This window comes from Adiantum capillus-veneris, chromosome 6 (assembly GCF_014529385.1).
Source record: "Adiantum capillus-veneris isolate H3 chromosome 6, ASM1452938v2, whole genome shotgun sequence".
Classification (NCBI taxonomy): domain Eukaryota; kingdom Viridiplantae; phylum Streptophyta; class Polypodiopsida; order Polypodiales; family Pteridaceae; genus Adiantum; species Adiantum capillus-veneris.
In genome coordinates, this window is record NC_140936.1 from 37631056 (window position 1) to 37646274 (window position 15219).

General features: G+C 42.1%; 1 protein-coding gene across 1 annotated transcript; it reads right to left on the minus strand.

Annotated features, from left to right (window-relative positions):
• Window positions 1–1509: 1509 nt before the first annotated feature.
• Window positions 1510–2547, minus strand: LOC147455360 (BURP domain-containing protein 3-like). The gene has a single exon (XM_086515242.1). The coding sequence runs from the start codon at window positions 2545–2547 to the stop codon at window positions 1510–1512; it is 1038 nt and encodes a 345-aa protein (XP_086371368.1).
• Between the last annotated feature and the right edge of the window lie 12672 nt (window positions 2548–15219).

Consider the following 15219-nt stretch of genomic DNA (forward strand, 5'->3'; position numbering starts at 1 on the left):
AATATTAGGGCTCTCTTGGCATCAAGAATGCCCTTCAACCCCTGGACGTCCCGCCTCAAGGCAATCTGCCTTAACCATCTAGGCTAGCAGGCATCACTATGCATGCGGCAAGGTCGTATGTATAAAAGTCTTGCCTCCCCTGTTGCGGCGATCCACCGTCCCGAATCCTGCCCCTCTTGCAGATTGAGGTGCAGTTGTTGATCCCTTTACTCCACTGCGCATCACTAATAGACAAGTCTTGCCAAACCAAATCCAATGAATAGGGACATTCATATTAGCCTCTGCTAGCCAACACTGTTGTGCCAAAGTTGTTCGTTGTAACAGCCAACAACCCAGTCACCCCTTGGAGGGGGGTACCCTACGGGGTGCTCAAGCAGGTGCACACTGGGATTTCACTTTGTTCAAATTTTGCAAGATAGAGAAAAACCTAATAGGTGTGGGACAACTCCACAAGGTAGTGGAGAGGTTGCATCATGAGGACAATAGACATGTTAAAGGAAGCTGCAAGAGTGGAGCCTACTTATTGCATATAATGGGATCATAATCTTGTAAGAGTCTCACGCGAAGGAGGGAAAGATGTTGAAGCCCTTTAGGCATGGCAAATTATCCTACGGTCAAGAAGGTAGAGATACTAACGATGGTGAATCTGTTGATCAAATTACCGTGGATGCTACTGCATCCAACTCATTTTACCTTTTGATCACACACACTGCATGTGTGCTTGTGCCGCTATTACTAATCGAGGGCCTCTTTTGTAGAATATCAAAACCTTCCTTTCACATTCACAACAAATGTGGCACTCTTCCATTTTTTCAAGCTGGGCCATTGACGACTAAGTGTATTGGCATATGGAACGATGCGGCAATCACCTTGGGCAAGTTTTTAGGGTTTAAGTTCTATATGTATCTTGTTGGGTTTTGCTCGTTTTTATGATTGCTCGGAAAGGTTTGCTCGGAGTTTAAAATTCCCCGTAAGTCATCGACCTCCCAAAAGGGAGGCTCTGATGAGATCAAGACTCCAAGCCACCCATGTTTTCCTCTCCTCAATTCCACAATCAAGGATCATGTACCATTGATCCCTTCTAGGTGGGGGCGTGTCATTTAATGAGTGGGTAGCTTGTGGATCTACCTTCAAATCTTGCAAGTGTTTCTTGGAGCTCATCTTGAGAGACCTTTGGCATACAATTAATTATTTTGGAAATATGGCGAGAGGGTGCAAAGGATATCGTTCATTGTTATCACACACCTAATTATCCACTAAGGACAACGATGCCCTCAATTGCAACCGCACCTACCTTAGTACCAACAGAGTAGTAGCTCAAAATAAGTGAGAAAGACTTGGCAAAAGACGTTCCTTCCCCAATCCATTTGTGAGTGCTTCAGTGCTTACATCTAGAACAACATGGAGGTAATTCGATGCTAGATGACAAAAAGAGTAAAGTAAAAATGTCTATAGCCTCGACTTTACATATAATTTCATAATTATATAATTATATGATTATGAGCTAGCTTAGGAGGGCGCGGCGTAGACGACAGCGTTGACAAGGAGGTGACAGACCTCGCCCTGGCCGGGCTTTATGTTGAGCTTGCGCATGGCCGGGGGGTTGGGACTGAAGCCGCTGGTGTCGAGATGGCAGGAAACGCCCAGGTTGTCGTAGGTGGTGGTCTTGCCTGACGTCTTGTCGGTGACACTGGCCGACATCTTGTAGATGTTGGTGCTAGGCAGGTTGTGGCAGTACTGCGCCGTGAAGGAGAAGGACATGGTGTGGCAGGAGTACTGCTTGGTGCCAGCGGGGCTGACCAGGTCCAGGCTCAGGATGGTGAGCGGCTGGTCCACGATGGTGGCGTCGTAGAAGAACTCCATGGCCTTGGGAGTGCTTGTGCCCAGCCTGCTGGTAACGAACGAGGTGAGGTCGTCCAGGGAAAACGAGCAGGTGCGATCATTGAAGCCCTTGGGATCCTTGTCCGTGCACATTTGCAGGTTGGTGGCCATGGCGGTGGCCATGTCGGAGGTAGGCGCGATGTCCAGTGTGCTGAGCACGCTGGGCAGCTTGTTGACGGACATGGCGAGGAGGTCGGAGATGGGCTTGGGCAAGAAGGACCTGGAGGTGGAGAGGCGCGACCCTAGCAACTCGGGCTCGGAGACTGTGATCGTATTGCCGGGCTGCATGTCGCTGAAGCGGGTGAAGAAAAGCTCCAGGGTGGTCACGACTTCCGCCGCATGCTTGTCACGGCATTGAAGGATGGTGTCGTCCAGCAGCTTGCGACGCCTGGACATGCGCGTGCAGCTGTTGAAGGCGAGGGAGGAGGCCGTGGCGCCGCACTGGATGTTGGCCTGACCGCAGAACTCATCAGTGTTGGTGAAGCGGCCGGAGGAGGCGAGCTGCTGCGTGTAGGTAGCCACCTGGTCTGCGGAGAGAGGGGACTTGAGCGCCGCTAGGCCCGGAGACAGAAGTATGCCGGGTGGATCACGTGCTTGTGCCGCTGCGAGTGCCGCGAATAATAATATTGCTGCCTGCACTAACGCGGCAGCGAATGATAGGCGCATGAGCAGGGCACGCTGACGTTGCCAGAGGCCGCCATTTCAATTCTGTATGCACTAATTTGATCAACTGAAGCGCTGCTGTGACGACAAAGATACTATAGAGTGCCACAGACGACAAAGATTCTTCCTCCTCCGGTCGATTCTGTCGAGGCCAGCTTAGTTGGATTGAAGATTCTCTCGAGGCGGCCAGCTTAGCTAGGCGAATTGATGTCGTTGCCTCGTTGGAGATGTTTGGCTTCCTCGGTGCTAAAATACAGATAGAGTTTTCCTCGGTGCTAAAATACAGGAGAGAGAGAGAGAGAGTCAGACAGGACCCTCCTCCGAGGGTCAGACTGAATATCCTCTGGAAAAATCCCCACATTCAGGACATCTCCGTGGGCCCGCTGGCTTCTCAACGCCCCCAAACAGGCCCCATCCAATGCTCGAAAAAAAAACGTAATCCCACCTACAAATTTTGAAATTTACCTCTAAATTTTATATTTGAAGGTGAGAAAACCTTCAAAATTTTGAAAAATTTAGTGTAATTTGGTGTGACAACCTTCAAATTTTGTCAATTTAGCTCGGTTGTGTCACATATGTAAGTTTGCCAAGTTTTTGGAAAAAAGTTTTTTTCGAGCACTGTCGGGGCCCCCATCTATTCTTTTACCCAATAGTCATGTGTGTGAACACCCTTAGGATCACGAGGGCATGCGCATGCATAATTCGCCCATCATTCTAGGGCTAACTTATCTTCCATATTCCCTTCGCTTTGGCTTTATGCATATTAGCACCCAATGATCAAAATCGTGACGCCTACATAATCAAAATCGTAGGCTTCTACTGGCTACTCTTTAAATAAAATATGTTGATACCTCCAAAGATTCTTGCCTTCTTGTCCAGCTAAACCCCCATCTCACTGCTCCTGATGTCCTCGCTCCTTCCTCCTTGCATTGCCATCCCACCTACAAGACTACTATGTAAGAGTCCCCCCCCCCCCCCGCCCCCCCTCATCACTTCCCAAAACACACACACACACACACACACCTCCAGGAGCCCCCTACACGTGCAATCTCAAAGCATATGTAGGCCTGGAGGTTCCATGCCAGAGAAGCAATCGAATAGGAGCAAAGGCAATTGTGGTGATGACAACCATGATGAGATTTCAAGGCAAGGGTCGACGACAACAACAGAGACCTACATGTGCAATATGTGTGTGTGTGTGTGTGTGTGTGTGTGTGTGTGTGTGTGTGAGAGAGAGAGAGAGAGAGAGAGAGAGAGAGAGAGACGCACTTGATTTCCTTCTCGTGACTCCGTCCATGTGGTTGGAGCAAATGAGACAGAATCCTCCAAGATTCTCTGTCTTTGGGATGGGATTGCTCTCACCTCAGACTTGGTTTCATACTCTCCTAGGTAAGAGGGTAGAGTTTTTAGTGAGTCTAGTTGGCTGTGCCCCGAACTAACTGATCCCTGGTCTCTCCCTTGTGAATGTATATCAAAGTTCATTTTTGATCTTGCCTCAAATTCTTAAATAGGAGGTAAGATCTCATTTTTCTCTTTTCTTGTGCTATTCATGTGGTAACTCACCATGTTAGGTTTGTTGGCATCACGGATTTGCTTCCACAGGTCATCTAGACCGTTACAATCCCTTAGCCATTTCTACCAATGTTTTAGGCTGGAACCCGTCACTTGCCTCATCTGTTGTATTTGGCACTATGATAGGCTCTCTCCTAGACTTAGAGGCATTCGTGAATCTCTCCTTTGTGTCTACTGGTTCCTCTAAAGTTGGTTTCATAGGGGTTGGAGTTGGTACTTCATGCCAACTTGCAGGTTTACCAAGCGGGTTTTCTATCAAGGACTGAGCTGTTTCAATCATCTTTTGACACATTTCCAACCTCTGTTTTTCTATTTCAGCATATGGATAAGCCATCCATCTTTGCTCTTGGGTTTGGTTGTTTTTGAATCTGGCTTCGTAAGCTTTAAAAAGTGCGTCTAACTGCTCATTTACTTTTTCTGCCAACACTGATCCTCCTGATCCTGCACTTTTGGGTTCTGCTATTTCGTTGGGTGCTATGGTTGCCGCATTGTGTGAGCTTAGACTGGCTAGATCCTCTAACCGCTCTAATCTATCCTTTGTGTGTTTTAACTCATCGGATACAGCCGTTTACTCTCGTTCTCTCCTGGATTTCATACGCGCCTTTCTAGCTTTCCAAGTGCTTCTATGATTTTTCACTTCTGAACTTGGGGCATCGGTTTTTGGCTCTTCAATTATGGGTTTGCTCATCATTCTTTGAGCTTGGGCTCGTGTATCTTCCTGAATAAGTATTATTGTCTTATTTTCTGACCCTCCACTGGAAGGCACTGCTTCCAGCATGTTCAAGGTAGTTTTTTCTCCTTTGCTCGGGTTCTTAGGGCAATAAGCAATCAAATGAGTAACTCCGCACTCGGTGCAATATGCGTTGACTCTAATGATTTCATCATGAGGACAGTCTCTTAGCCAATGGTCTTCACCACACTTGTCGCAGGGTCCCTTTGGCTGTTGAGATGCTCCTTGAGCTCCTCTTTGTTGGTATGCATGCATCTGCCCGCCCATGCCTCTGTTGGCTATGAACAACAATGTTCGTTCCTCCAAGCTATATCTTCCTTCTCCTGCTGCCTGTGCAGCTGTTGGTGGTCCTGCACTTCCTATCATGCTCCATGGTTCTGGCGTTGAGGGTTCTTCCGGTGGATAATAGATAGGATTTGCAGCATATCCATTGGGATCTTCGTAATATGCACGCATAGGCACCAAAGACTTCTCTTCTGGTTCGGTTATTGTTGGTGTGTATCTTATGCTGACTGGTCGTAATCCTGGTACGGGTGGTTGCTGCCCCAACACTGGTTGTGGTCTTTCCACACCTACAGGTCCTGGTAGGTTGCCTGCTTGATACCTAGGCATCGGTGGAAGTTGAGGAGATGTTACCTGAGCCTGGGGAGCATAAGGTCGTTCTCTCATATACCCCTTGTTATAATAACATTCCTCCATCCCATGGTTTGTCCATTTTTGTTCAATAGCATACCACTTGGGCTATTTAGCCTGAGGTTTGGCGTACAGGTTAATCTTTTTTAGCACTTCCTCTACAAGCTGCTCCTGGCTTACAGCTACTTCTCCTTTTGGTGCTGTCTTAGCGGAGTTGCTTCCACTTTGTTGTGAGGATGAATCGTCGTCAAGATCCTTGAACTTACCCTCCTTGTAAACCACACAATTGTCTAGAAGGTAAAGAGCCTCCTTAGTTAACTCATTTAACGTCGTGCTCCTCTTCATTTGTAAGTACTTCTGGAGATCTGCATTCCTCAATCCTTGGATAAATATAAGCATAAGTCTGGACTCAGTTGGCAGTTCTTCCACAGGACATAACCTAACATATCTTTTTAGTTGTAGACTGCTTTCGCACAGATTACCCGTCTTTCTGTTTGAATTTATGGATTTGTGAGACTGTATTATGAGCTATCCCCCTTTGTGAGAATTCCTCAATAAACTCGTCAAACACCTCCTCCATAGACTCAAAGTCTCTATGCTCCACAGAGTCAAACCAAGTAGCTGCATCCTCTTCTAGGGTTAGTCCAAACCCTGCAAATTGGGTAGGAAAGTCTAACACCTCTTCAGCTCTAATTACACGCACAAAGGCTGCTACATGATCCCTCGGATCTCTGTTTCCCATGTATTTCTTGTTTACCCATTTTTGCACTTGAGAAGGTATAATTCTACGATGGTCTACAAATCGCATCATTAGATCTCCTCATCCCAATCTATATAACTCCTCTAGCCTTCAGTAGTGGGCGGGTTCCTCTCCCAGTGGTGCTCCTAAGTCGTAATTTCTAACAGTTCTTGCAAGAGATGGTTCATCTCTTCGAACTCGTTCTATGGGTGGTCTTCCAGGCTCTGTTGACCCTTGAGTTTTTGGCTTACTCTCGCCTTGATACCGTGAATAGAGTGGTGGTTCTTGTAAATCCCTTAGCCCTCATGCGGCTTAATAACCATCTTGGTTTTGGTCCTATTCTAATGTTGCACTCTGTTGAAGCCTTGCCTGCAATGATGGCTGGGTTGCTAGTTGGTTTTGGTAGTTGAATGTCTGCTGTTGGGTAGAATGTGAGGTCGCGTCATAATCTTCTGAAAATGGATTGTCGACTTGCTAGGGGTGTAGGTGGCTCTTGGCACTTCTTTTGGGGCATATGTTGATGCTTTTGGAACTGTTGTCTTTTCTACCTCGTCTGGGAGAATACGTTTGTATTTTTTCCCGTACCTATCAACAAGAAAAATATATTTTTCCATAGCAATTTCATAAGAGAATAAGTAAAGAACCTTGTCTTTGCTCAATTCGTTTGGGTAGGGTTCTTTGCAACAGAAGTAAGAGACTATTCCCTCGCTCTTATGCTTGTAAATCCCCACATTCTCATTATGAGTTGAGACCTTGGTTGTTTTCTTATCAGACATAAAAAGAGCTCCAGGTCGATCAATATTTGGAGGCGGTTCTTGAGTCTCCATATCTATTGTAATCCTCAGGGTTACTAACTATCAGATAGTGGTTCCCCTTTTCATCTCGGAATCTATCTCCATCATCATAGACTCAAATTATCTCCAGTTTCTGAGCCGGCCTTTCTTCAATACAAATACACTTGCGTCCTCGATAGTCAAAATAAACTAGGGCTCCCCTCGAGTTTGTTCCTTATAAGAAGATTACAGTGAACTTGGAATTGTTCAAAGGATTTAGGGAGGTGCTTCCTCCTAGCATTGGTCCATCTAGGTGAAACCTCCTGGTTGTTGACTATCCATCATGAAGAAGGATTTATCGGATGAAGTGTCAGTATCACTACCCTCCTCAATAATCAGTGCTAGTGGATCTAGCCTTGCCTGAGTTACACTCTCCTCGGTGGACACTAAGCTACCCTGATCACCTACCACCTTTTGGTCTCTAAAAATGTGTCTTCCTGATCTTAAATTCATCAAACTTAGCAATGCAATTTATCACAAATCCAACCACTCACCTGGCAAAGGATCAATTTCCGCACAACTTCTTGCTTTGCGGCTGAATATACCTGCACACAAGCGTCTCTAAAAATGTGTCTTCCTGATATTAAATTCATCAAACTTAGCAATGCAATTTATCACAAATCCAACCACTCACCTGGCAAAGGATCAATTCCCACACAACTTGCTTTGCGGCTGAATATACCCGCATACAAGCGTTTAATTTCGGCAATCGAATCAAAGCATTTAACCGCTAGAGGTGTTTTTAGTAATGATTGGTATAACTGGAGAGTTAACCTCAACCACTACTGTATTTTATACACTTTTGATGTTCTGGATTAGGTCTGATAATCTGGAACTGTACTTCCCTCGGATGTTGGTCAATTTACCTGAAAAGTCTTAATTCAATCTTTGCTCCGTCAATAGGTCAAATAAGGTCCAAATTCACTTCTAAAAGAAGTTATGGAACTCTTAAGTCAAAGGGAATATCACTGTATGTCCTCAGTCAAATTTTATCTTCACTAAGTCTCTATAGACATCCTATGTTGTCGTGCTGTGACACGTACATAGTGGGAACCCATGCTACAAGAGTTATCTTGTAACTTTTAAAATATATAGTTATATTTTCTATAATGTACATATGCATACTTAAGTATAATAATATGCTTTCTATCTCATCCTATTATTTATCTCAAGGGTAACCTATTCTTACTTTACCATCAGAAAATACTATGGGAAAAGCGTCAATAGCTATGCCTCTTTAACTTGGGGCAAAAAGCATTGATTCTTTATTTCTACTATCTCATTATCATCTCACACCCTAGCTAGATCATATATCTAGGGTAAACTCCAATATATATATATTCTATGTATTTTTCATATTTTTCTTATATTTCTTTTTAAATAGCTACTAGGAGGGAATCAAATCCTAGTGGGACACTAGGTGGCATGATTTCAAAGATACACTTATTTTAATGCATTATTGCAAGCATGATTACAAAATTTTTTCAAGGAGAAATGTCATGCTTTCATATGGCATGAGGTGTCCTTTGGAATCAAATGAAAGTCTAAGCTAAGGGGACCACAGGAAAACTTTTGCTGCCAGAAATGGACCCTATTTTGATGATTTTTTAACACAAGGTTCCAATCCGAATTGGAAAATAATTTAAAATGAAAATCATAGATAATGAGCTTAATTTTATGCCCATATTTTTACTTTTTTATTTGGAGCCACGGTTGAGGAGATATGATCAAAATACTGGACCCCAGTCTGCCACATCATGTAGGGACAACTCATTTCCAACTTTTTCAGTTTCTGTTCACACTGGCTCTTCTCTTCTTGTGTAAAACCTTGGGGGTTCCCTTCACCTATAAAAGGGGACCTCTTCTTCCTTGAGAAAAACTCAAGCATTCAAGCCGTTGATGAGAGGAATTCATGAGGGAGGGAGTAGTAATGCCAAATTGTACTTAGTCATTAACATAAGCCTAAGCCTACACTTTCTCCTAGAAGAAGACTAGCCATTCGTGCAACAAGCTAACCTTGGAAGATCAACTCTAATCAAAGAAGGTCTTGCACTTGGTGTATCAATCAAAGTGGAATTATCCACTCTTCTTCTCTCTACATCAATAATGGTGCCGAAAGGTTTGCCAAGTAAGATGTGCTCTACATTGATGTTTTCTTGATTTCTTGTTGTTTTCTTTTTCATCTCTAATCCAACATATATATATATATATATATATATATATCTAATCTCATCTCCTTATCCAAAACTATCTCTCTCATTCTTAGTAATTCATCCTCTCTACAAATTCTAGGTTCTCCTTGCTACAGATACATCTCTCCCCGCCATATCCTTATTGCCTACGGGCAAGAATAGAGCTTGGGAGGAAACTTCTCATCTCTTCACTTCTCTCATATCTACATTTCTCACATACTATCCTAGATGAATAACCCACATGATGATAATTTCTATCGCTTTCACTCTGTATGATCTATTAGAATTAACGTATGGATTAGCCGTAAAATACACTTTCAACAACGTATAGTGTTTCTCTTTGGCCCAGAAAGGCTCAATGAAATACTTCTATCACCGGATCCCATCATACTACCTCTCATAGACTATAACTTTTTATTTGACGTAAGCGTAGTTATTTTGCTATGAACCAAGAGGATTTGTACACACAATTCATCCCAATCACTAGACAAAATATATATATTATGGTAAGCACAAAACTACAATTCCAAAGAACAATTCGTAGGCTATTTGGTCAGCCAAGATTGAATGCCATTAACTCATCTAATAACCCTTTCATATTACCCCTGATACAATATGACCATAGCCTTGATGTTTTCATCTTTGTGTTGTTTTGACACTCTCTTTTGTGTTCTTTCTTTGTGTGTGTGAGTGCAAGAGAGAAAAAGTGGGTCTTCTTTGATTGCACTTCTTTTTTCAAACCCTAGTCTTCATGGAATTTATGGTTTAACTCCTTCATATAGCTTTTTGGAGTTCTCTCACAAACTCTCACAGCCATAAGCCTGGTGCTTTCCCAGCAAGACCGAAAATTTCTCGACACATTTTTGGTGAACCCGACGCAAACAAGCCGGGGTGAGAGTACGTAAAGATGGCTAGCAAATTGGAGCAGCTATATGCTGAAATGAAAGAGCTTGCAGACAGATGCAAATGGCTTGAAGAAGAAGACCGGATTCAAAAAGCGATTGAAAGCACTAGGCAATCCGTATATAATGATCTTAATATATTCGAAGGCTATGATCAAGAAGGATATCTTGAGTGCTATGTGATAGAGATGAGGCTTTAAGAAATTCCAGAAGCTCGGATGATTGCAGCATTTGTTGAACTTGTGAGTGATGATTTCAAGCATGAAGTTCAAGACTATGCAAGTGTATATGCAAGCAACTGGGGTGAGTTTTCTACAGCTATAACACAGGTATGCTTGGAACATCAACACCAAGAGATGGAACAGAGTAGAAGTGGATGTGACCAGCGAGAGTTGGTGTCTCCTGTAAGCCATGCAAGTGTCAACACATCCATACAGGCTAATTTAGAAGTAGTAATAGATGCATATCTTTTGCAAGATGCAAATTTATTGTATGCAGATGAAGCAGACATAGTGGAAGCTATTTATGCACGTTTGGGTCTTGTAACCTTTTTATCTCAAGATAATGACTCTCATGATGCTATCGAAGCGCCTGAAATGGCTCAAAGCGACTTAGAGGATGATGCAAACTTGTCGGCTATGATAGATGATTTGGACACTCCTTTTGATTCATTTGAAGATGCACATGAGTGTATATACAAGGATGACGATGCTATGGTTGTGACAGAGGATGTGAAGGGAAAACAGGTGGAAGACGGCTATATTAGTGATGTGCTACAATCTACTTTTGAGCAAATCAAGGAACTTTTACCATGTTTAGAAGAGCCCGATGCCTATGCTGAAGACATATACCAGGATGAAGAAGTCATTATCAATGCTTTCCTATGCGAGTTTGATGCATGTGGTACTACGCAAATGGATATGCCTAGGTGCGAAAGTGCTAATTTAGAGGGGGTGACTGAAAATCTCTTCCTTTGTGAGTATAGCTCTGCTAGTAGCATTGCGGATTGTGAAGTACCTCAGTTAGACGAGGTGGAAGAAGAGGAGTGAATTGACAGAGTAATATGTATGTCTTGTATATATGGAGTAGCAGTTGTGGTGCAGATGACTCATGAAATTGTGCCTTATTTAGAGCTAGATGCACCAAGCTTTCACAATTCCATGGTAGAGAAAGGTGTTATGCAAAGTTTGGAGTCTTTAGCAGCAGCAGCTGATTTTGGATTGCCTATTCGTGATGATGACGTTTTTGAAGTCGTGTTTGCAGGAATGACAGAGGCAGATTCTCTGCATGAGGATTGGGGTTCTGCTGATGAAGCTATGAATCTTCAAGATTCACAAATCGAAGATAGAGAAGTGTTTGGGATGCTATACAGGTTGAAGTGACATCAAAGGATAGAGTAGAAGAGCAAGAAACCTCTTCGGATATGGTCTGTGATTGGGGTGATATTTCTTATCTGTGTGAAGATGCAAATAAAGATGCTTGCCATAAAGTGCCTACTATACAGGGTTCTAAGAATTTCGGTTGTCTGCAGGTATGCAAACAATATCTGTGGCATAAAAGGGATTTAGGTCTTGTGTCACAGGTTATAAATTGCAAGCAGGTTTGTGAGCATCTATCTGCTATGGATAGGAAGGATATACATGGTGATGCCTTGAACCAAGAAGAGGATGCTAGCTCTATGCTGACACCAAAGTCATGTAATGAAGAAGGGTTCTCCCTAGATGAGTGGAGACATGATTCAGTTGAAGATAATTTAGAAATGGATCAAAAAGGAAGAAGGGGTGAAGATATTGTGTCAGAGAGTAACTCCAAGGAGGTTTTTGAGCAGTCTGTTACAAGTGACCGAGAGCATACCTACCAGGATAATTTGGAAAGGGAATTAGACATCATATTTGAGAGGTATGCAAAGTTTTATGATGTAAAGGTGGAGGGGTATTTGGTAAAAGGTGAGAGAATTGATGAGAGGTTTACCATGCATATTTATGAGGTTTCTCTCGATGTTGAGAAAGGATATCTAGAGGATTCTTTTGAGAATGAAGATGCAGATTCCGACTTCTATGCGAAAGAGGTACATATGGATTTACAAGTTGGTGAGAAGGTTGAAGTGTAGTTTCAAAAATCTTTCGAGTATATTACAGGAAGCCTGGAAGTGTTTTTTGAAGAGGAGGATGAGGAACTTATGTCTCTTCCTCATTAAGATTTTGCGCATAATGGAGATTTATTACAGATGTTCTGGAGACAGATGTATATAACAACTCCTTCTAATCCGAGAGGAATTAAAAGATGCGGAGAATCTCAATGTGTAGTACAATACAAGTTTTTGAGTTACCCATATGATCCGGGAGGAGGTCATGGGATGACAGGGGATAGATTGCTTTCACAAGTTACCATGAGGCTGACACATGCCGGAGGATGTGCAGGTTTAGAGGGGGTGGATGTCGTGATGTGACACGTACATAGTGGGAATGCATGCTACAAGAGTTATCTTGTAACTTTTTAGATACATAATTATATTTTCTATAATGTACATATGCATACTTAAGTATAATAATATGCTTTCTATCTCATCCTATTATTTATGTCAAGGGTAACCTATTCTTACTTTACCACATCAGAAAATACTATGGGAAAAGCGTCAATAGCTCCGCCTCTTTAACTTGGGGCAAAAAGCATTGATTCTTTATTTCTACTATCTCATTATCATCTCACACCCTAGCTAGATCCTATATCTAGGGTAAACTCCAATATATATATATATTCTATGTATTTTTCATATTTTTCTTATATCTTTTTAAATAGCTACTAGGAGGGAATGAAATCCTAGTGGGACACTAGGTGGCAGGATTTCAAAGATACACTTATGTTAATGCATTATTGCAAGCATGATTACAAAAATTTGTCAAGGAGCAATGTCATGCTTTCATATGGCATGAGGTGTCCTTTGGAATCAAATGAAAGTCTAAGCTAAGGGGACCACAGGAAGACTTTTGCTGCCAGAAATGGATCCTATTTTGATGATTTTTTAACACAAGGTTCCAATTCAAATTGGAAAATGATTTTAAAATGAAAATCTCAGCTAATGAGCTTAATTTTATGCCCATATTTTTACTTTTTTATTTGGAGCCACGGTTGAGGAGATATGATCAAAATACTGGACCCCAGTCTGCCACATCATGTAGGGACAACTCATTTCCAACTTTTTCAGTTTCTGTTCACACTGGCTCTTCTCTTCTTGTGTAAACCCTTGGGGGTTCCCTTCACCTATAAAAGGGGACCTCTTCTTCCTTGAGAAAAACGCAAGCATTCAAGCCATTGATGAGAGGAATTCATGAGGGATCAGGGAGTAGTAATGCCAAATTGTATTTAGTTATTAATATAAGCCTAAGCCTACACTTTCTCCTAGAAGAAGACTAGCCATTCTTGTAACAAGCTAACCTTGGAAGATCAACTCTAATCAAAGAAAGTCTTGCACTTGGTGTATCAATCAAAGTGGAATTATCCACTCTTCTTCTCTCTACATCAATAATGGTGCCGAAAGGTTTGTCAAGTAAGATGTGCTCTACATTGATGTTTTCTTGATTTCTTGTTGTTTTCTTTTTCATCTCTAATCCAACACATATATATATATATATATATCTAATCTTATTTCCTTATCCAAAACTATCTCTCTCATTCTTAGTAATTCATCCTCTCTACAAATTCTAGGTTCTCCTTGCTACAGATACATCTCTCCCCGCCATATCCTTATTGCCTACGGGCAAGAATAGGTCTTGGGAGGAAACTTCTCATCTCTTCACTTCTCTCATATCTACATTTCTCACATACTATCCTAGATGAATAACCCACATGATGATAATTTCTATCGCTTTCACTCTGTACGATGTATTAGAATTAACGTATGGATTAGCCGTAAAATACACTTTCAACAACGTATAGTGTTTCTCTTTGGCCCAGAAAGGCTCAATGAAATACTTCTATCACCGGATCCCATCATACTACCTCTCATAGACTATAACTTTTCTTTTGACGTAAGCGTAGTTATTTTGCTATGAACCAAGAGGATTTGTACACACAATTAATCCTAAACCACTAGACAAAATATATATATTATGGTAAGCACAAAAGTACAATTCCAAAGAACAATTCGTAGGCTATTTGGTCAGCCAAGATTGAATGCCATTAACTCATCTTATAACCCTTTCATATTACCCATGATACGATATGACCATAGCCTTGATGTTTTCATCTTTGTGTTGTTTTGACACTCTCTTTTGTGTTCTTTCTTTGTGTGTGTGAGTGCAAGAGAGAAAAAGTAGGTCTTCTTTGATTGCACTTCTTTTCAAACCCTAGTCTTCAGGGCATCTATGGTTTAACTCCTTCATATAGCTTTTTGGAGTTCTCTCACAAACTCTCACAGCCATAAGCCTGGTGCTTTCCTGGCAAGACCGCAAATTTCTCGACAACGAGTAGGATGTCTCCTGCTCTGTTTTGCCCGGTTTTTTCACTAATGGCTTCAAATGAAAAGCACAGACTCGTCTTGAGGTGCTGATCACTTTGGTATGCTCAAATCTGGGTTTGGAGTGCCAAATCACACAAAACACATCCTACGCGTAGGATGTCTACTTGGCATGTTTGACCCCAAACTTGTGCCACACCTTCCCCTTGATGTCAGCAACTCAGTGCTGTGCTTAGATTTTGGTTTGGATTTCAAAAGACCCCAATTTTAGATGTTCTAGTCTTTTTCAGTAAAAAATGCTAAAGTCTGCTTAAAACCCAATTTTCTCACCCAATTGAGATGAAACCCTTCTCAGACACTTAATAAATCATGCAGATCATGCTCATGCAGCCATCCTATGGTTTTGGTCTTAAGATAATGCCTTGGCACAATTTGGGTAGGATGTCTAGCAATTTCTTTCTATCTGGCCTTATCTTGTCAAGATATGGTCAAATTTTCACTTTCCAGGTGAAAATAGGGTAAAACCTACCTTCTGAACACACTGGTCAACTCAAAATTTGAAAATTCCCACCAGATCATGTTGGAGCTATATATGGCTCACTCTACTGAACTTGGTCT